The 25,945-nt window shown below is 49.4% G+C and overlaps 1 protein-coding gene across 1 annotated transcript in view; it reads right to left on the bottom strand.

The window, feature by feature from the left end:
* Positions 1–25,945, bottom strand: part of LOC140409133 (hepatocyte nuclear factor 1-alpha-like) — a 318,850-nt gene that overhangs the window by 165,149 nt on the left and 127,756 nt on the right. The window contains exon 5 of the mRNA XM_072497293.1: positions 25,113–25,270. Within this exon, the coding sequence (XP_072353394.1) occupies positions 25,113–25,270 (158 nt within the window). The remainder of the gene's footprint in view (positions 1–25,112; positions 25,271–25,945) is intronic.

A 25,945-nucleotide genomic window follows, 5' to 3' on the forward strand; every position in this document is an offset into this window, starting at 1 on the left:
GCTGCACACTTCTATCACTAGAAAGACTGGTGAGCTTCAAAAAGAACAAATTCCCAGATCCATACCCACACCTCACTAATGCACGCTGGGGGGAATCTGTCGCCCCCTGGCCTTCTCTAGGGAAGGCTATGTGAGGTCCGCTGGTAATATTCATTTTTAAAGAACATAGAACATAGAACATAGAACATACAGCACAGAAGGTATGAGTGGATTCAGTTGTCACATTTTGATAGGGGCAGAACAATTGCAGGGTGCTTCTGAAGTATAGCCTGGAAGTGACAAACGTGCGCTGATATGCAAAGTCCCAATAAACTATTTCTGAATTAACAAAATATTTTATTTAACAAAAAAGAAATGGATATGTGGGCCGGGATTCTCCCCTACCTGGCGAGGTGGGGGGTCCCGGCGGGATGGAGTGGCGGGAACAACTCCAGCGTCGGGCCGCCCCAAAGGTACGGATCTCTCCGCACCTTTAGGGGCCAAGCCCTCACCTTGAGGGGCTAGGCCCGCGCCGGGGTGGTTGGCGCGCGGCTGGCCGGCGGGAAAGGCCTTTGGCGCCACGCCAGACGGGGTCGAAAGAACTTCGCCGGCCGGCGGAAGTCCGTGCATGCGCGGGAGCGTCAGCGGCTGCTGATGTCATCCCCGCGCAAGCACGGGGAGAGGTGTCTCTTACGCGTCGGCCATGGTGAAGGCTGTGGCCGAGGCGGAGGGAAAAGAGTGCCCCACAGCACAGGCCCGCCCGCGGATCAGTGGGCACGGATCGCGGGCCAGGCCACCGTGGGGGCACCCCCGGGGCCAGATCGCCCCCCTGACCCCCCCCCCCCAGGACCCCGGAGCCCGCCCGCGCCGCCTAGTCCCGCCGGGAAGAGAAGTGGTTTGATTCTCACCGGCGGGACAGGCATTCCAGCAGCGGGACTTCGGCCCATCACGGGCCGGACAATCGCCGGGGGGGTGGGGGGGGGGGGGGGGCCGACCGACGCGACGCGATTCCCGCCCCCACCCAATATCCGGTGCCGGAGAATTCGGCAACCGGCGGGGGCGGGATTCATGCCAGCCCCCGGCGATTCTCCGACCCGGCGGAGGGTTGGAGAATCACGCCCGTGATCTGAAACCCTGGCTCCCAGTCTTCACTCTCTCAGCAAAACTCACTACATGCTTGAGGAACAGTCTTTATTCTGCATCTCTCTAGTCAGAACAATGAATTCAGCAACGCAAGGCTTCAGCAATATCTTAATCACTTAATAATAATAATAATAATAGCTTATTGTCACAAGTAGGCTTCAATGAAGTTTACTGTGAAAAGCCCCTAGTCGCCACATTCCGCCGCCTGTTCGGGGAGGCCAGTACGGGAATTGAACCCACGCTGCTGACATTATTCTGCATTACAAGCCAGCTGTTTATCCCACTGTGCTATACCAGCCCCTTCTGTCTAAGTTGAGGTTTCTGAGGGGCAGGAGAGTTTGGTGGAAAGGGGAAGCGGGTTAATACTTTGGTTAGAGATTTGTTGCCAGGACACGGATCTGGCGGGAACATGGGAATCTGCTCCCAAGGATTGTTTTTTTCCCACTTCTCAGGACTCACCCACCTACCCCGCATTTCAAGTATTTTCTGCTATTACTTCAGGCATCTCACCTGGAGGTTTCATTGTGCAGAGTCTGGGCCATTCTCGGACTTTTTCATCACTTTAGCTTGTGGGTCTTTTCATGTATTTTCATTACGTCACTGGAATGACCTTTATGCTCTCTAACATTCCCCTATTTTTCACGTTTCCAGCCATTCAACTCCCCCTCTGTGGCCAAATTACCTCTTGCTTCATCCCCCAATCATCCATTTCCCAAAACTGCTCGTGTATCTCAGGTTTCAGTGTCAGTGAAGGGTTTACACCTGAAACATTAGCCTGTCTTTTCATTTTATAGATGCTGTGAAACACAGCCTTTTCCTCAAACTTGCTGTGTCCATTTGAGCGACTATAAAAGTTCTGAACAAAACAAAAGTCATGTCGAACGACAGGGATACCCTTCAGATTCTAGCTCACCATCAGCTTCATTGACTTGTCTTCTGCTGTAAGCTGCTTCAGCTATCACAACTACTGAACTCCAGCCAGCAGCGACAATGGGGCCAAATAAATTCAGGGCATTGTTGTCAGTTCAGAACTAACCTGCTCACTTCAGGCATCTATTCACCCCGGATATTCCCAGTATTCGTCTCAGCAACTCATCCCTGCTTGTAACATTGTCTGAGCTGCACTCAGTAAAGCTGCTCCTAAAGCAGCAGGCACATAAAACAGAAAGAGATGGAAGTTCCGAACTCCTTCCCAGAGCTCCACTGATGTTCCGGAGCTGCTTGAATGTCACTGATCCAGCTTACAAGACCGTCAGCTGAGCTTGACTAAATGATTGCCGGCAGACTCACGGCCAGTCAGCTATGACCCACTCTCTCCCTGTTATTAGTATTCAGCTTTCATTGCATATGGGAACCTTTTTATTGGCTTTCCTCACGGTCTTGCATCACTTGCTTTATTAAAATCAGATGAATAAATCCAGATGAATTGTTGTTTTGAGAGATCTTCCAACACTCGTGTACTTTTATTTACGTTCTAACTTTAAGAAAGGATTTTGACCTTGTTCCCTGTACACTGTAGGAGATTATGTAATAGTACTTCGAGGGATCACTTCTCAGCCTTTTGGCTAGGATGAGCGCAAGGTCAGGTGCAATGCCTGGATTTGGTATGTTTCTCTTGTGGGAACCATGAATTGGATTCAATTTGAATTGTTTTTTTGGAGCAAGCAAGGAGCTGGATTAGGGGTTTGCCCCTGTCCACACTGAGCTCTGGCTTTGTCGCTCTGATAAAGTAATGAAAATTGTTTTTAAAAAATAGTACTTCGGGGGCTAGGCTCTTTCAACAACTCAATGAGTTTTACCCAACCATTCACTCCAGAAAGGCCATGGATTCAATCCTTGGCCTCTATTGAGTAAGGTGATCTCAGTCAGGGTAGGGGTTGAGTAGCACTGGCTACTATATCCATGGGGTAAGGAAAGAAATATTGGCCAGGGCTCCCACAACTGATCATTATTCAACAACGTTGGCTGCCTGCGTCTTTGGTGACATCATGGATCAGGCTCAGTTACAAACTCCCTTGTGATTGAATGGGCCGTCAATACTGACCGTTTGGGGCTCACAAAGGAATCAACGGCTGTTTGATGAAGGTACAAGGGAGTAACAGCCTTCACCTGCCAGAGCAAATACCTGAGCAAGGGGGCCAGACAGGTGGGCAGCAGAGAGGGTGGGGGGGGGGGGGGGGGAATCAAAGCACTTCCTGACCCTTGTCATGTTGAACGCAGTTGTGTCTTAGTTGTCCTCTGAATTGGTCTATCAAGACCCTTGGTTATGCCAAACCGCTCCCATGTGTTCAGGAAGGCAGCTCGCCGCCATCTCCTTGGGGCAACGAGGGAACGGCAGCCGTGTCCATACCCCGACATTGAATTAAAAAGACAACTGTCAAGGCAACACCCTGGTTCCCAGAATGAAGGTGGGATTTGTTGTCCGCACAAAGGTCAACAAAGAGTAATGGCCAAGGTCTTTCAGGAGATGTCAGTAGGGCACCACTGTTTAATGACGGCTATCACTAAGCAAACTTTTTCTCAAGAGTGCAAGAGGCAGATGGAACCTTTCCATTGAACCACATTGTAAAAGTGCCATAGATGTGACTCATGGGCCTCAGTCCAAACATGCAAGCAGACGGCGGCGCCAACATTTCCAAGTGCTTTTTATCTGATGTGTTTAAGTCTATAAAACCTAAATGTGGTAACAGGCAGTCAGTTTCACAATGACATTTTTCCCTTGCTTGACTAAGAAATACTAGTGCTAATTTAGGCTACCTGTTAAAAAATTTCCTTCTCCTATCAGGATTACAAGCCCCAAATCTATCCATATTTAATTGTAATAGAATGTTTTTCCTCTGATATATGTATATTAGAAGGGTAGTTTACTGCTAAACCTGCAGTTTTTTAGGCTACTCTACCCCTTTCCTGCTATTGTAAGTAAGTTTATCAACAACTGCCCCACTTTGAATCGCACTGCGCAGTTCGAATCCACCCTGCAAGTACAAAATTCCATTCTGTGGCTGAATTTGCTTCTGATCTTGTATATTTCTGGTACACATCTGTTCAGCAAGGTCACAGCCTTTATTCACCTCCAGGCCAACAATTCTTGCTAAGTATGAGTGATAATAATTTGTTTGGATGTTAAATGCAGCCTGTTATGATGCATCCCATCCTCAGAAAAGAAAAGCAGCTTTGAACAGATTTGCAATCTCACTCTTTCTGGTCAAAAAACTCACCCATAACGTTTCCTAATACAACAGGCTATGCTGCAACTTCTAACAATCTCCTTGCTGTATGCCACCCCCTCCCCCGCCTCTGTAACAAAGAGTCTCAAACAGATTACATTAGAGTTACCACCTTGGAAACAACGGGCTGGATTTTTGCAGCACGATTCACGTTGGAATAGAGGGAGATCCCTGGATCCCATGAACTTCCAGAGAGGTGTGGAGCTCGAGGATGGTGAGGCCTTGGAAAGCTCATCAGGGGAGGAGCAGCAGGTGAGACAGGAGGAGGAGTTGGAGGAGGCCAGAGATGACACTGAACATAGGATGAGGAGGCCTCCTCCTGAGTCCCTCCCAGGAGAGAACCACCTTTCTCTCCCTCGTGGCTGCCTGGCCTCCAGTTCACCTAGACATCTTGCTTCCCTGTGGTGCAGTGGAAGGCTTGGGCACATGCCACAGATCTCACCCTCAAGACAATCAGCAGCTTCTGTGTTGGCTGCCATGCTATGTCTAAACCACTGAATTGGACCCACCTCCATTCTTACGTGCACTGGCTTTAATTGGACAGGAAACTAGTCTCCGTAATAATTAAGGGTTCATCTTTGTGGAAAACTGAACTTCAGTCAGTTTCCCACCAAAGGGATCTAGGGGGTTATAAATATGGGTAGAAAAGCAAACAATGCACTGGGGTTCACTTCTAGCGAGAAAATATTGGAAAGCAGTCATGTTAAACTTGTCTAGAACCTTGTCTAGACTCCTCCTGGGATATTGTGTATTGCTCCGGTCTCCATTCATAAAGGATATGGGCACTGGAGAAGGTATAAAAAGATTTTCAAGAAGGATACTGAGAATGTACAATACTAAGAAAGATAGAATGGGTTGAGGCTGTTTTCTCTCAAAGTTTGAAGGCCGAAGGATGGCCTGATCGAGGTCTTTACGATTATGGAAGAGTTAATGGGATAAATGTAGAAGAGAGACCAGAAAAAGAGGTCATAAATTTAAGGAAATCACGAATAAATCAAACAGACAATTCGGAAGACATCCCTTTACCCACAGAAAAATCAATATGAGGAGTTTTTGGGGTGAGTTCCACACCTCCATGAGAGAGAAAGGAACAGAATGATACGCTTGAGAAGTTAGGTGAAGGGTGAGCGGAAACTGATGTGGGCAACTCAGGCGATACGGTGGCACAGTGGTTAGTACTGCTGTCTCACACTACCAGGGACCCAGGTTCAATTCTGGCCTTGGGTGATTGTGGAGTTTGAACTTTCTCCCCGTATCTGTGTGGATTTTTTCCGGGTGCTCCAGTTTCCTCCTACAAGTAACAAGATGTGCTTGTTAGGTGAATTGGACATTCTGAATTTGCCCTCATGGTACCCGAACAGGCGCCGGAGTGTGGCGACTAGGGGATTTTCACAGTAACTTCATTGCAGTGCTAATGTAAGCCTACTTGTGACACTAATAAAGATTGTATTATATTATTATATTATTTCCTCCCAAAGTCCAAAGATGAGCAAGTTAGGTGGATTGGCCATGTTAAAATTGCCCCTTAGTGTCCAGAAATGTGAGGTTATATGGGGTTGCGGGGTTACAGGGTACTTACCTGCCTACTTACGATTGGCTGGGGACTAATGACTATCCCACAATCCTATGGGAGTGTGAACTTCCCCAATGAGGGGGGCGGAGAAACTCCTCGTATAAATAAGCTGGCCAGTTCAGGAACCAGCAGGAAGGAGAAGGTAGCAAGGGAAGTTACTGCTACTGTTATGTATATATTGTTAGAGTAAATAAACGTTATTATTTTGTATCCTTAAAACTCGTGCTGGATTCTTCGTGGCCCTTACAAAACTGGCGACACTGCTGAAGCCACCTCCCTGGATTTTTGTTGGATACAGGTTGGAAGTTGTTTTCTATTATACCATGCCTCTGTACGGACGTTTGGATGTTTTTGATGCTGCGCTGGAAAGCTGGAACCAGTACACACAACGGATGCGTTGCTATTTCCGGGCAAACAATATCACCGAAAACGAGCGCCAGGTGGTCATATTGCTCATCGCCTGCGGCCCGCATATGTTTGGGGTGATTAGGAGCCTTACGTACCCAGCTGCGCCGGACACCAAAACGTTTGACGAACTTGTGAATATAGTGGGGCAACACTTTAACCCAACCCCGTCCACGATAGTCCAGCGTTACCGGTTTAATACCGCTGAGAGGACCCCTGGAGAATCCCTTGCCGATTTTTTATCCAGGCTACGCGGGATTGCGGAATACTGTGACTATGGTGAGACCTTGTCAGAAATGTTACGCGACCGTTTGGTTTGCGGTATTAACAATGCAGCAACCCAGAGAAAGTTGTTAGCGGAGCCAACATTGACTTTTCAACAGGCCATTCAAACAGTCTTGTCCCGAGAGAGTGCAGAGCGAGGAGTACAGGAGCTACAGGGAATGGAAGTGCATGCCTTGGGGCGCAACTCTTTCCGCCCAAAAACATCCCCCCGCACTCCTGCGGTACCTTGGGCGAGGCAACGACCGGACCGACGCCAGTGGCCATCGGACATTCCTCCCCGAAGGGAGCCTTCTCCAGAGCCAATGGATGAGGAGCCATATCCGTGTCAGACTTGTAGGCGCCGACCCCGTCGCGGACGGCGGTCCTGGGGACGCCAGAGGCGCCGTCGTTCCGACCGAAACTGGGACCAGCCCAGGGGCCGTAACTGGGACCAGCCCAGAGGCCGTACCTTCCATGTGGGTGAACCTGCGGCGACCACTCCTGAGGACGTGGAGACGGAGGACGACTGCCTGCAGCTGCATTGTGTGGCAGCTCCCCGTGTGGCCCCCATTAAGGTGACAGTACGGGTCAATGGCCACCTGCTGGAGATGGAGTTGGATACTGACGCAGCGGTCTCCGTGATCGCCCAGAGGACATTCGACCGCATCAAGCAGGGTATACAGACCCTTACATTAACTGACTCACAGGCCAGGTTGGCCACCTACACGGGGGAACCACTGGACATTGCAGGAACTACAATGACCCCTGTTGTCTATGGACGCCAGGAGGGGCGTTTCCCACTTATCGTAGTGCGTGGCCATGGGCCCAGCCTGTTGGGTCGGGACTGGTTGCGCCATTTGCGGTTGCAATGGCAGCACATCCTCCAAACAGTTTCTGGAGGGTTGACTGAGGTGCTAGGACGATACCCAGAGGTATTCCAGCCTGGTTTGGGGAAAATAAAAGGGGCCGTAGCCCGTATCCAAGTTGAACCAGGAGCCACGCCGCGCTATTTCCGGGCGCGCCCAGTGCCTTACGCTTTGCTCGAGAAGGTAGAAGGGGAGCTCACTCGTTTGGAGAGTTTGGGTATTATCAGGCCCGTCCGTTTTGCTGACTGGGCAGCACAAATTGTACTAGTAATGAAGCCAGATGCCACAGTTCGCTTGTGTGGCGACTATAAACTCACAGTGAATACAGTTTCCTGACTCGACCGATACCCAATGCCTCGCATAGAGGATCTCTACACGAAACTTGCAGGTGGACTCTCATTCACAAAATTAGATATGAGTCACGCCTACCTGCAGTTGGAGCTGGACCCTGCCTCCCGACCATATGTAACAATTAACACACACCGGGGCCTGTATGAATATACACGGTTGCCCTTGGAGTATCCTCTGCCTGCGCAATTTTTCAACGGGTTATGGAGGGCATTTTGAGAGGTTTACCACGTGTGGCTGTCTACCTAGATGACGTGTTGATTACAGGGAAGTCGGAGCAAGAGCATTTGGAAAATCTGGAGGCTGTCCTTAGACGCCTTTTGGAGGCTGGAGTCCGTTTACGTCACACAAAGTGCGTATTTCAGGCAAAAGAAGTAGTCTACCTAGGTTATCGGGTGGACCGCGAGGGTCTGCACCCCGTCGCAGAGAAGGTGCGTGCAATTCAACATGCCCCCACCCCGACTGACACGTCGCATCTTCGTTCTTTTCTCGGTCTCGTAAACTATTACGGGAAGTTCCTCCCCAATCTGGCAACTACGCTGGCCCCTTTGCACCTGCTGCTAAAGAAAAATCACACCTGGGTCTGGGGTCAGCCGCAAGAAACCGCTTTCCGGCGGGTAAAGCAACAATTGTCGTCGTCTGGGTTACTAACCCACTATGATCCGGGAAAGCCTTTGCTCGTCACGTGATGCATCCCCGTATGGTATTGGGGCTGTCCTGTCCCACAAGATGGAGAACGGGGCCGAGCGACCGATAGCTTTCGCCTCCCGCACATTGACTGCAGCGGAGAAAAAGTACGCGCAGATCGAGAAGGAGGGCCTGGCAGTGGTTTTCGCGGTGAAACGCTTCCACCAGTATGTGTACGGCCGCCATTTCACTATCGTGACTGATCATAAGCCCTTGCTGGGACTCTTCAGAGAGGATAAGCCAATACCGCCCATTGCTTCTGCACGGATCCAGCGCTGGGCTTTGTTGCTTGCTGCATATGAGTATTCTCTGGAGCACAAACCAGGTACGCAGATAGCAAATGCCGACGCACTGAGCCGATTGCCTTTATCGACCGGCCCCATGTCGACCCCCACGACCGGTGAGGTGGTTGCAACCCTAAATTTTATGGACACCTTGCCTGTCATGGCATCACAGATCCGTGAGTGGACCCAGACGGAGCCAGTCTTGTCAAAGGTTCGGCACATAGTCCTGTATGGTGGGCAGCATAGACAGCTCCCAGGCGAGTTGCGGGCATTTTCCTACAAGCTGTCAGAGTTCAGCGTGGAAGACGGCATCCTCTTGTGGGGGACGCGTGTGATTGTCCCGGAAAAAGGCCAGGAGCTGATATTATCAGACTTGCACAATGGGCATCCGGGCGCGACCAAGATGAAAATGTTGGCCCGGAGTTATGTCTGGTGGCCAGGCCTCGACACCGACTTTGAGAAGGTGGCCCAAAACTGCTCCATTTGCCAGGAGCATCAGAAGCTTCCGCCGGCCGCGCCCCTACATCACTGGGAATGGCCAGGGCGGCCTTGGGCACGCTTACATGCAGATTTCGTAGGCCCTTTTCAGGGATCCATGTTCCTTCTACTAATTGACGCCCAGTCCAAATGGCTGGAGGTGCATAAGATGCAGGGGACAACGTCCTGCGCAACAATTGAAAAGATGCGTTTATCATTTAGTACGCATGGCCTCCCCGAGGTGCTGGTCGCGGATAATGGCACTCCATTCACGAGTGAGGAGTTTGCTAGGTTTACAAAGATGAACGGCATCCGCCATATCCGCACTGCCCCTTACCACCCGGCTTCAAATGGGTTGGCAGAGCGTGCAGTGCAAACATTCAAAAGAGGCCTAAAGAAGCAGTCTTCCGGATCAATGGACACGAGACTGGCTCGCTTTTTGTTTACGTACAGGACCACCCCCCATGCAGTGACTGGGGTAGCTCCCGCAGAACTCCTAATGGGCCGAAGACTTCGCACCCGCCTAAGTATGGTCTTCCCGGACATTGGCGCAAAAGTACGCCGCACACAAGAACGGCAGGGACAGGGATTGTCTTGGCATCGTCCGATTCGGCAGTTTGCGCCCGGTGACCCAGTATTCGTGCGGAATTTTGCTGGTGGTGCCCAATGGGTTCCTGGTGTAATCTTTCGCCAAACGGGCCCTATATCTTACCAAGTGCAAGCCCAGGGTCGTCTCCAGCAAAAACATGTAGACCACGTCCGGTCCAGAAGATCATCCCCTCAAAAGATTCCCCGCCCCCGGAGCTCATTTCAACAGCCACAAAGACCAGAGACAAGGGAAGGTAGTCCTCAAAATCTTCCACTGGTGCCTCACTCGAAGCCTGCGCAGGTCGTTACGGGACCGAATGGAGATAGAGACGCTGACATGACGGAGGCAGCAGACTCTGACTCCGAGATGGAGACACAGGATGAATCAGAGGGGGAATCCTCGGGTCCACAGGCCGTGGATGTACAACCGCGCTGTTCATCACGGAAGCGCCGGTCTCCATCTTGTTACACGCCGCCTGATCCAGCGCCGCGTGCAAATGGCGTCCGGCCTGCGGCCAAACGAGTTCGACGCCTTCCTTCGCCAGGGTCTTCGGTGGATTCCTTGGACTTTGGGGGGGGAGGGATGTTATAACCTGCCTACTTACGATTGGCTGGGGACTAATGACTATCCCACAATCCTATGGGAGTATGAACTTCCCCAATGAGGGGGGCAGAGAAACTCCTAGTATAAATAAGCTGGCCAGTTCAGGAACCAGCAGGAAGGAGAAGGTAGCAAGGGAAGTTACTGCTACTGTTATGTATATATTGTTATAGTAAAAACGTTATTATTTTGTATGCTTAAAACTCGTGCTGGATTCTTCGTGGCCCTTACAAAACAGGGATAGGGTGGGGCAGTGGGTCTAGGTAGAGTACCCTTCCATTGGGTTAGTGCAAGCTTGATCGGCCGAATAGCCTCCTTCTTCACTGTTGAATTGTATAGTTCCCTAAACACTGGTATAGGCCTGATGGGTTGAACAGCCTCTCTTTGTGTTGTAGGTTCAATGTAATTCTGTGCTGCGTGATCAGTGGGGAGATTTGTGAGGAGTTGACAACCATTGTGAGGGAGTCATTGGACACTGGGGAATTTATCAGCAAATTGGATACAAATTGGATGCACTCATCAATCACAAAATTGCTATTCCTCAGATTGTCCTGGTGAGTGCATGGCGAAAAGCTTCAATGGCACGTCTCTCCTTTTCAGCAATACTCAAGCTCTGTAAGACCAAACGTCTATTAAAATTGAATCAATTATCAGGTAAACGTAGCTAACCAAACTTTAGTCAGCGAAGGCCCTGCCCAGCCACACCCCTTGGTTTGGTTGAGGAAGTGAAAATCCAAGGTGAAAAGACATTGGCCGGACTTTTCCGGCCATTCACGCCGGGCGGGATCTTCTGGAAAGTCACGCCCATTGTGTCCTTAGACTTGTAAAGGGAATTTCATAAACTTCCATTCAAACTCAGTAAAACTTGAATACGGGTAAGAAAATAGCTGAAGGTTGCAAAGCAACGACTGCAGGTTAGACAAGTAATATCAGAGTGAGGAGCAAAATTGACCCCAGGGCTCGAAATCGCTGCTGTTTCTAATTTACATTAACGGCTCGAATTCTGAAATTTAACACAAACTGGTTAAATATGCAGACAATGGCAAACCAGAAGGGGCTATGGAATAGAAGAGGCAGTCTAGAAACCACAGAATGAGCTAAACGAAACGTGAGTGAGTTGAACCATGGCAGAGAAAGAACCACCACCTTAAAACTGTCCGGCTATGGACTTTCCCCGGAGAACAATCAATGAGGGAGCCCTCCAATTGGAGACTCGTCCCCACCACCATAGAACTCTGGGGAACCAACATGTCTCCCATTGTTTAACAAAGGCAGACAAGTTGACTGACCACCTTGCAATGGAAACATTCTTCTTTGGTTTAGCCATGCTAATGGCATAAAGGTATCAATCTTAATTAAAGAGGCCCCAAACATGGTTGATGGAAAATTATAAAGTTAAAAATTGTGTAGCACAATAAGGTCGATCAAAGGGGCATAAGGAGAAGAAATGCTTTTCTTCATCAAACACATTCCACTGGGTGTAGCTGACCTGGGATTGCTTGTAATAAAAGCAGAAAATGCTGGAAAATCTCAGCATGCCTGGCAGCATTTGTGGAGCGAGAAACATAGTTAATGTTTTGAGTCCGTGTGACTGTCCTGCAGAGATCAGAAGAAGAGTCATACTGGCTCGAAACGTTAACTCTGTTTCTCTCTCCACACATGCTGCCACCTGCTGAATCTTTCCTGTATTTTCTATTTTATTTCCGATATCCGGCATTCGCAGTATTTTGCTTTTATCTCTGGGATCCATTGTTCTGAATAATAAATGCCCAAATAGGAAGATATTGCATCTCTAACATCTTTCAACTTGATGAGCACAGATCACCAAAGGATGAAAACTTGAGGGAGGGAAGGAAGAGAACACTTTTAATCATTCACTTCCTTCAGGATCAAGTAGGGAAACATTTAGGCAATGGTGATGATAAAATATGGTTTGGAATAAAAATTAAGAAGGGCACAATAGATAGATAATGGAATTAGGGGTTAATAGGGTGCAGGCAGGAAAGTGGAGTTGAGTCCGCAACCGGATCAGTCACGATCTTGTGAATGGTGGAGCAAGCTCGAGGGCTGAATGGCCTATTCCTGCTTCTAAGTCCTATGTTCCTCTGATTAAGACTATGATGAGTGGTGCGTGGAGGTATTATTTTTTTCTCACCAAATTTCTCCTCTCTACTTCTCTCCCCTCCAATGCAGGAAGGCTTTTCGACTGTGAATGGCATCACAGCAGAGTTGTATCTTGTACTCACCAGCAGAACTTCAGAACTACTAGATTGGGGGTGGCACCAATGGGTATAAAAAAGGTTTTATATTTATATCTGCTGAAAAAGCTTCAATCTGGCTGCACATAAGAATTGAATTGGTAGAATATGATCCCATGGGTCCTGAGAGAAGGGAAAATGATCTGTAGGAAAGGAGGCATGCTATCTGTAACAGGTAAAAACCTGACAAAATCATCTTGGCAGTTCTCCAAAAAAGGGAAGAACAAAAATAAAATCTGGAGTGCACTTTGTAGCTCTGACTTCTTTCAACCTGCTTCATACAGTTACACTGACCCTCATTAATCAAGTGTAGGGTTTATTTACCATACATTATTGTCTCTCAGTTTTCAAAGTTGCTGTTTGTTAACCTTGATGCTTGCGTTCAATTAGAGAGTGGTGAGATCTGAATTATTGGGGCTGCTTACTGCAGGTCCCCCAGGTTTGAGCCAAGTTCCATGTGGAAAAATCTTTTGGCATATAGTTTACTGGAATGTGGAATAATTGTAAAATAAGCAAGAATATGGGATCTGCAAAGCATGAAATGAAAACATTTGCATTTATACAGCCCTGGATGTCTCCAAACAATTTATAGTCACTGCCGTAATGCAGGAAATGTAGCAACCAATTTGTGCACCAAAGTCACACAAAACAGCAATGTGACAATATCTTTGGTGATGTTGGTTAAAGGATAAAAATCGCCCGGGCACTTGGGGAGAACTCCCCAGATCATCTTCAAAATAGTGCCATGGCATCTTATACCTCCATCGGACAGGGTAGATGCGGGCTCAGTGCATTGGACTAGATTAGTGAGTCAGCAGCAAAGCAACAGGTACTCACTCATCAGTGAATGTGAAGAAAGCTGCCTGCAAAGCGATTTGGAAACCTCTGTGGTGTGAATGTCCCCTTTCACAATAGTGCCAGGACAAGGAAATCGATGGAGTCCAGGCGTGTTGACCATGCCAGGGGGTTTGGAAGCCATTGTAGTCCACAGTTGGTTGGAGACATGGCGGGGCAATGTCCTGGCACATCCCCCGGCACTTCCCTTGGGACCCTGGCAGTGCCAAGTTAGCAGTGTCAAATTTGTGTTGCCAGGTTGGCACTGCCAGGTTGGCACTGCCAGGATTCCAGGGGGCAGTGCCAAGGGACAGTGCAAAGGAGTGGGGCCTGAAGTGGGCGGGACCTGAAGTGGACAGGGCATGAAAGGGGTGGGGCATTTGACCTCTAGCAAGGTCGCTCACTTCGGGGGGCCGGGGGGGGAATGATGTCAGCAAGAGAGGTTTAGGTCACCCTTGATGCCTGCGTGGTATGAGGAGAGAGGAGTGACTCTAACATTTAGCGGTTGCGGGGGAAAAATCAGTGTCTGCTTTTACAGAACAAGTGTTGCTGACATTGCACAGCTTGACTTCAACCCATTGTTTTATTGGCATTGGAGAATTTTTTTCAGTGTAAAAATGACTTAAATGGGAGGATGTGCCAAGCATCGCATCACATTTTTCAAACCTGCTTTGAAATTATTTTGATAAGAAATGCTGTCACCACCTCATTCCAGCAGTTGGAGCAGAAAAGGGAATAATGAGGATAATTGCCTGGCATCTGTTTCTTCACAGCTGTACTCTGACCTTTGTGGGTGTTATGTTGTGACAGGAGTGTCGTTTCAGGAACGCAACCAAGTTCCGATATAGCCGTTCACGTTCTCGAGCTGAACAATATGAGTCACACCCAAAATGTTTGTTTCTGTCGGATTCAGTTGAAGAGATCATTCAGGCCTACCCAGCTTGGCTCAGCTCCTCGAACTGTCTGTGCAAAGAACTCAGGCCGGTAAAAGTAATTTGTATTGACAACTGCTCAGCTTCTCTGAATTGAGCTACCGCCTCTCCCTTCTGAGTTCAAAAGGATACGAGACTGTCCCAGCATGCCTTGAGTTAGCTTGGTTCAGTTGGCAGCTGCTCTGGTCTGTGATTTAAGGTTGTGGCAAGAAGAGCAGTAAATTCCCCTGGTGTCTCCGATCCTAATTCTCTCAGTTATCTGCTTTCATTTTGTTCTGTCTTTCTGGAAGTCACTGGACCAGTAAGCCAGAGACTCAGGGTAATGATGCTCTCGGGACCTGGGTTTGAATCCCACCACAACAGATGGTGGAATTTGAATGCAATAAAAATCATGACCATTGTCGATCGCCATAATCTGGTTCACTAATGACCTTCAGGAAGGAAATCTGCTGTCCTTACCTGGTCTGGCCTACATGTGACTCCAGACCCACAGTGATGTGGTTGGCTCTTAATTCCCGTAACAGCCTCCCCGAACAGGCGCCGGAATGTGGCGACTAGGGGCTTTTCACAGTAACTTCATTTGAAGCCTACTTGTGACAATAAGCGATTTTCATTTCATTTTAATTCCCCTCTGAAATGGCCTAGCAAATCACTCAGTTCAAAGGCAATTAGGGATGGGCAATAAATGTTGGCCCAGCTATGAATTTTTTTTAAAGTGAAATTAATGCTGTATTTGCCAATGTAATAATGGTCCCTGCATTTCCCATGATGTCATGTTATGTGAGGTACCTCGCAATGTTTGTGAGAAACATTCGTGGGCAATAAATTCAATCTTTTCATTCAAAATTTTTAAAAATGCAGCAACTTTGTTCTGTCCTCCATTGTGAGGGAAAATGGTTGATATCAGCACTGGTGGTTCCAAAGAATTCAAAGCAAAAACAAATAAGGTTCTCTACTTTAAAAGCTGGGTTGAACTTATATCAGGGAGCCACTTCAACGACAACAACTTATATTTATATAGCATCTTTAATGTCATAAAACCTCATTTCGCAGGAGTGTGAAAAAGCAAAGTTTATTTTATTCTTTCACAGAATGTTGCCCATCCCTAATTCCCCTTGAGCTAAGCATTTCAGAGGGTATTTAAGAGTCAACCATGTCATGATATTTAGATCAGCATATCATGGTGCAATCAAACACACACTGATGGACATGCAGTAGGACCAACCAACACACACACAACATCGCAGCCAATCACCAGTGAGAGCACACGCACTATAAAAACAGGGGACACTACAGAGCCCACCCATTCCAGCAGCAGCCAGCTCAGAGCACCAAGCTCAGAGCCTGCCACTCAGACATTCACCATGTGCTGAGTGCCTCACCCAGATAGTAATAGGACAGGGTCCACAGATTAGCTGGTAATGCACATACCCAAGTTAGCAGTGTGCTGTTACAGTTAACCAGTTAATAAAATTGAGTTACATCATCTCCAGCCATGTTGGATCGTTTGTACACCAGAACACCCAACACGACATGATACCAGAAGTGGACGCAAGCCAGTGCCTGAGACCTACCTGCAACGTATCAGCAATCTGCCGTCCTGCACCATGGAGAACATCAACCCGCCGCCGCTGCTCTGGATCGCTGGCAATCTCGGGGTCAATTGAAACTGTTCAAGCAGCGTTTCCAACTCTTCCTCGAGGCCACAGACAGGGAGAATGCATCGGACACCAGGAAGATTGCCCTTCTTCTCTCCACGGCGGGGCAACACGCCATCCACATCTTTAATTCCCTTACATTTACGGACGGCGAGGACAAAACCAAATACAAGACGGTGCTCCTGAAGCTCGACGAACACTTCAGCGTTGAAGTAAACTAGAGCTTCGAGAGGTACCTGTTCCAGCAGCGCCTGCAAGGTAAGGACAAACCTTTCCAGTCTTACATAACACACCTCCGCATCCTCGCGCAGTCCTGCGGCTATGGGACCACCTCTGACTGCATGATACGCGACCAGATAGTTTTCGGAGTCATGTCGGACAGCCTGCGCCAGCAGCTCCTTCGGGTCAAGCAACTCACCCTGGCGACTGCCACCGAGACCTGCGTCCTGCATGAGAACGCCACCAGCCGGTACTCACATTTCCAGGCGGCCGAAACAGCACGACACGGGCCCCACGAGGGGGAACGGGTCCAGACGATCGAATACCACCCGGGCCGCGGCCTGGAGAAGGCCATCCATTTCGCGCACTTTCCGTCCCCCGCTTGTACGCGCCAAAAGAGGGGACGCAGGGGACGTTGACGCAGAGGAACACGGCACTACACAAGACCGCACCGCGCAAACGCACTGACGTCACGATGTGCGGCAACTGTGGCTCCGCCCATTTAAAGCGGCAATGTCCTGCCAAAGCGCGACAATACCTACGCTGTGGCAGGTTGGCCACTATGCTGCCAGCTGTCGAGCAGCTCATCCTGCCAACTCGTACCCGTTTAACCAGCCTCGCAGAAACGTTCGGGCACTTCAACCCATGTTCACCGAGTCCGATCCCGACGTCACACAGACCAGTGACACTGAGGACAGGGAGTCCTTCCGCGTTGCTGTCATCAACAAGAACAAGCTGTCCCCGAGTCGAATGCACCAGCCGCTGTCGCTGCACAGCATTGATCCGGACGACGAGTGGTGTGCCACCCTGATGGTCAACCGATCTCAGATCAGATTCCGCCTGGACACTGGTGCCTCCGCCAATCTCATCGCATGGTCAGCTTTTCAGACCCTGAAGGTTAAACCACCTATTCTGCCATCCAACTGTCAACTCGTTGACTATAATGGCAACGTCATCCCCGCCACGGGGTCATGCCAGCTCGAAGTGACACACAACTCACGTAAAGCCACACTACCATTCAAAATCGTGGGCTCCTCAAAGGACTCTCTGCTAGGCGCACAGGCGTGCAAAATCCTCCACCTCATTTGGCGTGTACACTCTCCCTCTCCAGAAGGCACGTCCGATTTCCCAGATGCAGACTTTAGGGCGCAGCTCAACTCAATCCTCACGCACAACCAGGATGTTTTTGAGGGCATGGGCACACTGCCCTACACGTACAAAATCCGGCTTAAACAAGATGCCACCCCAGTAGTTCACGCACCTCACAGGGTTCCAGCACCCCTCAAGGACCGCCTCAAGCACCAGCTGCAGGACCTGCAGGACCAAGGAGTGCTTTCCCGGGTAACGGAGCCGACAACATGGGTCAACTCCATGGTGTGCATCAAGAAGCCTTCCAGCGAGCTTCGGATCTGTATCGATCCGAAAGACTTAAATCGCAACATAATGAGGGAACACTACCCCACACCCAAACGTGAGGAGATCACGTGCGAGATGGCTCGGGCAAAAATATTCACCAAGCTTGATGCCTCAAAGGGCTTCTGGCAGATTCAATTGGATCAGTCCAGCAGGAAGCTGCGCACTTTCAACACTCCATTTGGCAGATACTGCTACAATAGGATGCCATTTGGCATAATTTCAGCCTCTGAAGTGTTCCATCGCATCATGGAACAGATGATGGAGGGCATCGAAGGGGTGCACGTCTATGTAGACGACATCATTATTTGGTCCACCACACCGCAGGAGCACATCAGTCGCCTCCAGCGCGTCTTTAAACGGATACGGGACCAGGGCCTGCATCTTAACTGAGCCAAATGCTCTTTTGGACAAACCGAGCTGAAGTTCCTGGGGGACCAAATCTCACATTTGGGGGTGCGGCCGGATGCCGACAAGGTGGCAGCCATCACGGCCATGCAGAAGCCCACAGACAAGAAGGTGGTGCTACGCTTTCTCGGAATGGTCAACTTTAGGGGGAAGTTCATTCCCAACCTTGCTTCCCACACTACAGCTCTCCGGCACCTTGTCAGGAAGACAACTGAATTCCAGTGGCTTCCCACCCACCAGCGTGAATGGGCGGAGCTCAAGGTCAAGCTCACCACCGCCCCGGTACTGGCGCTTTTCGATCCTGCAAGGGAGACGAAAATCTCGACTGACGCCAGCCAGTCCCGCATTGGGGCGGTCCTCCTGCAACGGGATGACGCCTCATCATGGGCCCCAGTCGCCTATGCGTCATGGGCCATGACCCCCACAGAGCAGCGCTATGCGCAGATTGAAAAGGAGTGCCTAGGCCTGTTGACTGGCATTGACAAGTTCCACGACTATGTGTATGGCCTTCCCCAGTTCACCGTGGAGACTGACCATCGCCTGCTGGTTGGCATCATTGAAAAGGACCTCAATGATATGACCCCTCGCCTCCAGCGCATTCTGCTCAAACTCCAGAGGTACGACTTTCAACTTGTCTACACCCCGGGTAAGGACCTCATCATAGCAGACGCTCTGTCCAGGGAAGTCAACACGCCGTCCGACCCTGAGGGGTTCATTTGCCAAGTCGACGCACATGTAGCCTTCACTTCTGCCAATCTGCCGGCCACTGATGCACGCCTGGCCCACATTCGATGTGAAACTGTGGCCGACCCCCTTCTGCAATGTGTGATGCGCCACATGACGGACGGGTGGCTCAAGGGACAATGCCCACAGTTTTACAACTTTCAGGACGACTTGGCAGTAGTTGATGGTGTCCTCCTGAAGCTGGAATGCATCGTGATCCCACACAGCATGCACCGGCTTGTCTTAGAACAGCTGCACGAAGGCCATCTCGGCGTTGAGAAGTGCCAGCGGGGGGGCCCGAGAGGCTGTGTACTGGCCGGGAATAAGTGAGGACATTGCTAACACTGTGCTCAATTGCCCCACCTGTCAGCGGTTTCAGCTGGCACAACCCCGTGAGACCCTTCAGCCCCATGAGTTGGTCACGTCCCCCTGGTCGAAGGTGGGCGTGGACCTGTTCCATGCGCTCGGCAGGGACTACATCATCATCATCGACTACTTTTCCAGCTATCCAGAGGTCATACACCTGCACAACACCACGTCATCGGCTGTCATTCGTGCCTGCAAAGAGACCTTTGCTCGCCACGGCATTCTGCTCACCGTAATGTCATACAGTGGTCCCTGCTTTGCGAGCCGGGAATGGTCTTCCTTCACCAGCTCATACAACTTCACACACATGACGTCCAGTCCTCTGCATCCTCAGTCGAATGGCAAAGCAGAAAAGGGCGTCCATATCGTTAAAAGGCTCCTCTGCAAGGCTGCTGATGCAGGATCTGACTTCTGCCTCAACTTGCTGGCCTATCGCTCGGTCCCACTGACCACGGGCCTATCGCCAGCCCAGCTGCTTATGGGTCGCACCCTCAGAACCACTGTGCCATCCATTCACATCCCAGACCTTGACCATGCTCCGGTACTTCGGCGGATGCAGCAACAGCGTGAGCAACGAAAGGCGACACATGATGCTCAGGCGACCGATCTTCCTGCCCTGGCGCCTGGAGATAATGTCCGCATACACCTTCCGGAGGGCGGCTGGTCGGCAACCGCTGAGTTCTCTGACAGATAGCTCCCCGCTCGATCCTGGTTTGTCTGCCTGATGGCTCTATTCGCCACCGCAATCGGCGTGCCCTTCGTCTGGTTCCGCGCTCGCTACCTGATCCTGCACCGGTGCCACGCCCTCCTGTTGTCCATGCAATGGACTTTGTTGACCTTCTGGACACCCTGCATCCTCCTCACTCGACCGTGGCCAGGCCCGTTCCTCAGCCAGTGGACCCTGACCCACCCTTGAGGCGGTCAACCCAAATTTGTCGCCCACCTGAAAGACTTAATTTATGAACATTTTCATATTGGACTCACTGACTTGTTCTGACATACTGTTTTTGACTTTTTGCCATACTGTTTAAGATTTTGTTATTGTTTGTTAATGACATTGGTTTCGTTCTTGGTGTAACATAGTTAGTTTCTGCACCTGGCACCTTCCTGTGTATATAGTATAGCCACATGTACATATTATTGTAAATATTGCACACACATGATTAGATGCACTCACTACACTTCTTTATTTATTATCATGTAGGCACATATTCTTTGCGAAAAGGGGGGATGTCATGATATTTAGATCAGCATATCATGGTGCAATCACACACACACTGATGGACATGCAGTAGGACCAACCAGCACACACACAACATCGCAGCCAATCACCAGTGAGAGCACACGCACTATAAAAACAGGGGACACTACAGTGCCCGCCCATTCCAGCAGCAGCCAGCTCAGAGCACCGAGCTCAGAGCCTGCCACTCAGAGATTCACCATGTGCTGAGTGCCTCACCCAGATAGTAATAGGACAGGGTCCACAGATTAGCTGGTAATGCACGTACCAAGTTAGCAGTGTGCTGTTACAGTTAACCAGTTAATAAAATTGAGTTACACCATCTCCAGCCGTGTTGGATCGTTTGTACATCAGAACACCCAACACGACAACCCACATTGCTGTGGCTCCAGAGTCATATGGAGGCCAGACCAGGTAAGGATGACAGACTTCCTTCCTGAAAGGACATTAGTGTACCAGGTGGGTTTTTATGACAATCGACAATAGTTTCATGGCAATATTAGGGCAGATGGAAAAAAATCTTGGTTAAAGAGGTAAATTTTAAGGAGAATTTTTATGGAAGAAAGAGAAGCAGAGAGGTGGAAGGTTTAAGGGAGGGAATTCAAAAGCTTAGGGCCCAGCCAGCTGAAGGCATGGCCACCAATGATAGAATGGTTAACTTCATGGTTCTTCCAGGGGAAGAATTAGACGGGCACAGATAACTGGGAGGGTTGCGGGTCTGGGAGGGGAACTGTTGCAAGTTAGTGAACACAAGGGAGATCGGGAGTTTTGGATGACCTCAAGTTTGCAGGGGGGAGACCAGGCAGGAGTGTGTTGGAATCGTCAAATTTAGTGGTAACAGAGACATGAATGAGGCTTTCGGTAGCAGGTAAGCTGAAGTAGGGGTGAAGTGAAGCGGTGTTACAGAGATGGAAATATCTCAGTGATGGCACAAGCATGTGGTCAGAAACTCATCTCTGGGGCAGATATGGCACCAAGGTTGAGAATAGTCTGGTTCAGTCTCAGACGGTTTGCCAAGGTGAGAGATGGAGTTAGTAGCTAGGAATAGGTGTATGCAATAGATACTGAAATCAATGGTTTAGTCTTCCCAAGATTTAATGAGAAAATTTCTGCTCATCCAGAATTCAGATGACAAACAAGCAGTCTGATAGGAGTTGAGAGAGGGGTTGGTGATGCAGAGCCAGGCGTTATTAGTGTATATGTGGAAACTGACACTGTGAATGATCCATCGAATCCCTACAGTGCAGGAGGAGGCCATTCCACTCATCGAGTCTGCACTGACCCTTTGAAAGAGCACCTCACCCAAGCCCACTCCCCCACCCTATGAATCTCTGTAACCCCACCTAACCTATACATCTTTGGACAGGAAGGGAAAATTTAGCATGACCAATCCACCTGACCTGCACAGTTTTAAGAATTCACTCATGGCATGTGGGCATCGCTGGCTGGGCCAGCATTTATTGCCCATCCCAGAGGGCGTGTAAGAGTCAGCCACATTGTTGTGGGTCTGGAGTCACGTGTGGGTCAGACAGGGTAAGGACAGTAAATTTCCTTCCTTAAAGGACATTAGTGAACCAGAATGGGTTTTCATGACAATCGACAATGGTTTCATGGTCATCATTAGACTTTCATTCCAGGTTTTTATTGAATTTAAATTTCCCAATCTGCCATGACGGGATTCAAACCCAGGTCCCCAAGGTCTCGGGATTATTAGTGCAGCAACAATACTACTACACCGCTGCACCACTGCCTCCCCTTGGTACTGTGGGAGTAAACAACAGCACCCGGAGGAAAGCCACGCAGACACGGGGAGAATGAGCAAACTCCACACAGACAGTCACATAAGGCCGGAGTTGAACCCGGGACTCTGTAACTATGAGGAAGTGCCACCCCTGTTGTGGGAGGGCAGCGTCTCCTTGAGTAATAGGAGGGGGCCAAAGATGGATTCTTTGGGGACACCAGAAGTAATGGGTTGAATCAGGATGAGAAGCCATTTAAGGTGATACTGTGGCCATATACACACTGTGACACCAAGAGCAGGTAAGAATTCTCAGTGAGTAACTTATTCCCTGACTCCCCAAAGCCAGCTCACCAGCTACAAGGCATAAGCCAGGAGTGTGATGGAATATATTAATAACTTTATTATTGTCACAACTGGGCTTACTTTAACACTGCAATGAAAGTACTGTGAAAACCCATAGTCGCCACACTCCGGGGCCTGTTCGGGTACACAGAGGGAATTCAGAATGTCCAAGTCACCTAACAAGCATGTCTTTCGGGACTTGTGAGAGGAAACCCACGCAGACACGGGGAGAATGTGCAGACTCCGCACAGACAGTGACCCAAGCGGGAATCGAACCCGGGACCCTGGTGCTGTGAAACAACAGTGCTACCCACTGTGCTACTGTGCCACTTGCCTGGTTGCAGCTGCAACAACACTCAAGAAGCTCGACGCCATTCAAAACGAAGCAGCCCGCTTGATTGGTACTCGATCCACCACTTTAAACATTCACTGCCTCCACCGGCAATGCGCTGTGGCAGCAGTGTTGTACCACATGCAGGATGCCTGCAGCAACTTGCCAAGGTGACAGCACCTTCCAAACCCGTGACCTGTACCTTGGAGGGCAGGGGCTGCAAATCCATGGGGGCGCTACCACCCAAAAAGTTCCCCTCCAAACCATACACCATTCCTTCACTGTCACTGGCTCATCACCACCTTCTCAAGGGTCATTAGGGATGGGCAACAAATACTGGCCACGCCAACGGTGCCCACATTCCACAAAATAATTTAAAAAGAATGATTAGATAAAGATAAATGGAACCAGGCTAGTACCCCCACTAGCTGGGGGATAGTGGAGAGGTGTTGGAGGAGGATCATGCAGGTCAACTGTATCAAAAGCTGGAGACAGATCAAGATAGAAGAGGATCTTTGTCACAGTCAGGATGTAATTTAATTCATCTAGATAACTCTAATTAATTTTAATTGTGATTAATTGGACACTTTGTCCTTCACCTCCAGAGGCTCCACAATACTGTTAGTGACTGCACAAACTGTCTGGTTCATTAATGTCACAAGGACCTGTCAGTGGAAGATGACATTCTTCATATCTGCCTCTCAGTAACACGATAGGTCAGTGTACGAGTAGTGCTGTCCTCACCGGCCCTGTCAGGAGGGAACCCAGCAGTGATTGTTGCCGATAAGCTGCACAGCTTTCTGCTGGTTAGGTTCCAGATGTTGCCGTGCACACACTTAGAGATCACATTGAAACACAGGCAATCTTGGTTTATATAAGCAGGACGTTTCCCCAAGGGGAAAGTGTGTTCTCCATGACAAGCAAAACAGAAACTCAGTGGGGAGTTGGTAGGAGTGTGCGTGTGTGCGCGCGGGGCTGGTGGGGAGGGGGTAGGTTTGGGCTGGAACCATATCCAATCATGCCACCATTTACCACTGGCAAGCTTACGGTTAAAATTGGCCCCAGCAACTTGGAGGTAATGAAGTGGAGCATGAAACAGGAGGAATATTGGGAAGCTGACCCAAGGTGTGGCTGAAGAGGTAGCTTTTAAAGGTGAAAGAGTTTAAGAAGAGAATTCTAAAGTGCAGCTAATGGCTCAGGTGCTGTTGGCCGACCAGAGTGAGGGAGCTGAACAGCAGGCGAGTCCTGGCGCTCCAGGCTGCTGGCAGAGATGGGGTACCGGGTGTACAAGCCTTGAGATTTAGGGACTGGTGAGGAGGCACATTGTGGGGCGGGTGATGTACAGTCTTGGCAAGGGGTACCCCCGATGGGGCACAATGGAGGCACCCCTGCCCCTTTCCTGCCATCATTTAGCCCACGCGATAAAACCTGCCGGGGTGGTCACCTTCCTTCTGTCCTGCCCAGCCGCACACATTATAGTCCTCATCTCGCCTCCCCCCGTCCCCAACCCCCCAGCCTTCAAATACATCAGCGGGGTGGGGGTGGGGGGGGGGGGGGGGGGAACCTAGATTTCACCCCCACAATTCAACAGGTGCCCAGTTTGAGCTAGCAATGCATCTCTAATAGTAACCACCAAAGATTATGGATGATGATAGAAGTTCTGGTTTCTGTCAAGCTTCAAGCTTTCAAATAGGAACATGAGGCAAAACTTTACGGCCCCATCACAGTGAGAGCTGGGAAATGAGAAGAGCTGTTTAAACATCCGATGACTTTGGCAGGATTGGAAAATCCCAGTGGGCGGGGCTGAAAGATTCCGCCATTTAATAAACAACCAAGTAGGGGCTGGTTTAGCTCAGTGGGCTAGACAGCTGGTCGGTGATGCAGAACAAGGCCAGCAGCGCGGGTTCAATTCCCGTACCAGCTGAGAATTCTGAATTCTCCCTCTGTGTACCCGAACAGGCACCGGAATGTGGCGACGAGGGGCTTTTCACAGTAACTTCACTGCAGTGTTAATGTAAGCCTACTTGTGACAATAAAGGGTCTTTATCTTTTTTTATCTTTTAAGTATTAAGATGTACAATGAGAGCAAGGTGCTCGAGAGTACAACCTGTGGAATATGACTGTGTTGACAAGACACACCGTCATCTCTCTGATGACAGCGTCCTACAAAACCGATCGTGATCCTAAAATTCCTGATGCACTTACCAGTTTAGTATCTGAAGTCAACAAACTATGGCTTGGTTCCAGACCGGGAGGAGAAACAGGTTGGAGTACAGTGTGAGTTGTCACCATGGTGCTGTTGCCCTGGTGACTAACAGATGGAGGCACAACATCATTGGAAGCTTGCTGCCCGTATCTTACTCCTATCGGGAGAAAAAAAGAAGAGGATTTAGGGGACTTACTGAAAAGCACTCATCATGAGCGATAAATATCAGTTCTATAGACATCTTGTGGGAATGATGGATACTGAGGGGCAGATATTGAGCACAGTGTTTTCTTTCAGTTGTCAAGACATTTGAATGATATGGGATAGGTAGCCGTGTAACTGGCCATATTATTTAACTTTTGTAATCTTCAAAGTATTTCTCAATGAACTTGCTACGTCACAGTTGTTAGTCTTTTAGTGTGAATGTCATTGACGTCGGCTAACAACACTGAGCGCCAATGTCCACTCCCAATACTGTTGCTAACAATATCTTAAATCAAACATGGAATAAAATAAACTCAAGAACAAATTGCATTTATGCAGGCTTTATAAACAATATAACACAGAGGAAGTTGCAGAGTAATCAGTTGGTGGGGTGTTAAATAAATACATTAGATCATTGAATCCCTGCCATGTAAAAGCCCTTTGGCCCATCAAGTCTGAACCGACCCTCCGAAAGAGCACTCTATCTAAGCCCACTCCTCCACCCTACACCCACCAAACCTTTTCAGCACTAAGGGGAAATTTAGCACGGACAATCCACCTAACCTGCGCATCCTTGGACTGCAGGAGGACACCGGGGCACCCGGAGGCAACCCACACAGACATGGAG

This window comes from Scyliorhinus torazame, chromosome 1 (genome assembly GCF_047496885.1).
Source record: "Scyliorhinus torazame isolate Kashiwa2021f chromosome 1, sScyTor2.1, whole genome shotgun sequence".
Lineage (NCBI taxonomy): Eukaryota > Metazoa > Chordata > Chondrichthyes > Carcharhiniformes > Scyliorhinidae > Scyliorhinus > Scyliorhinus torazame.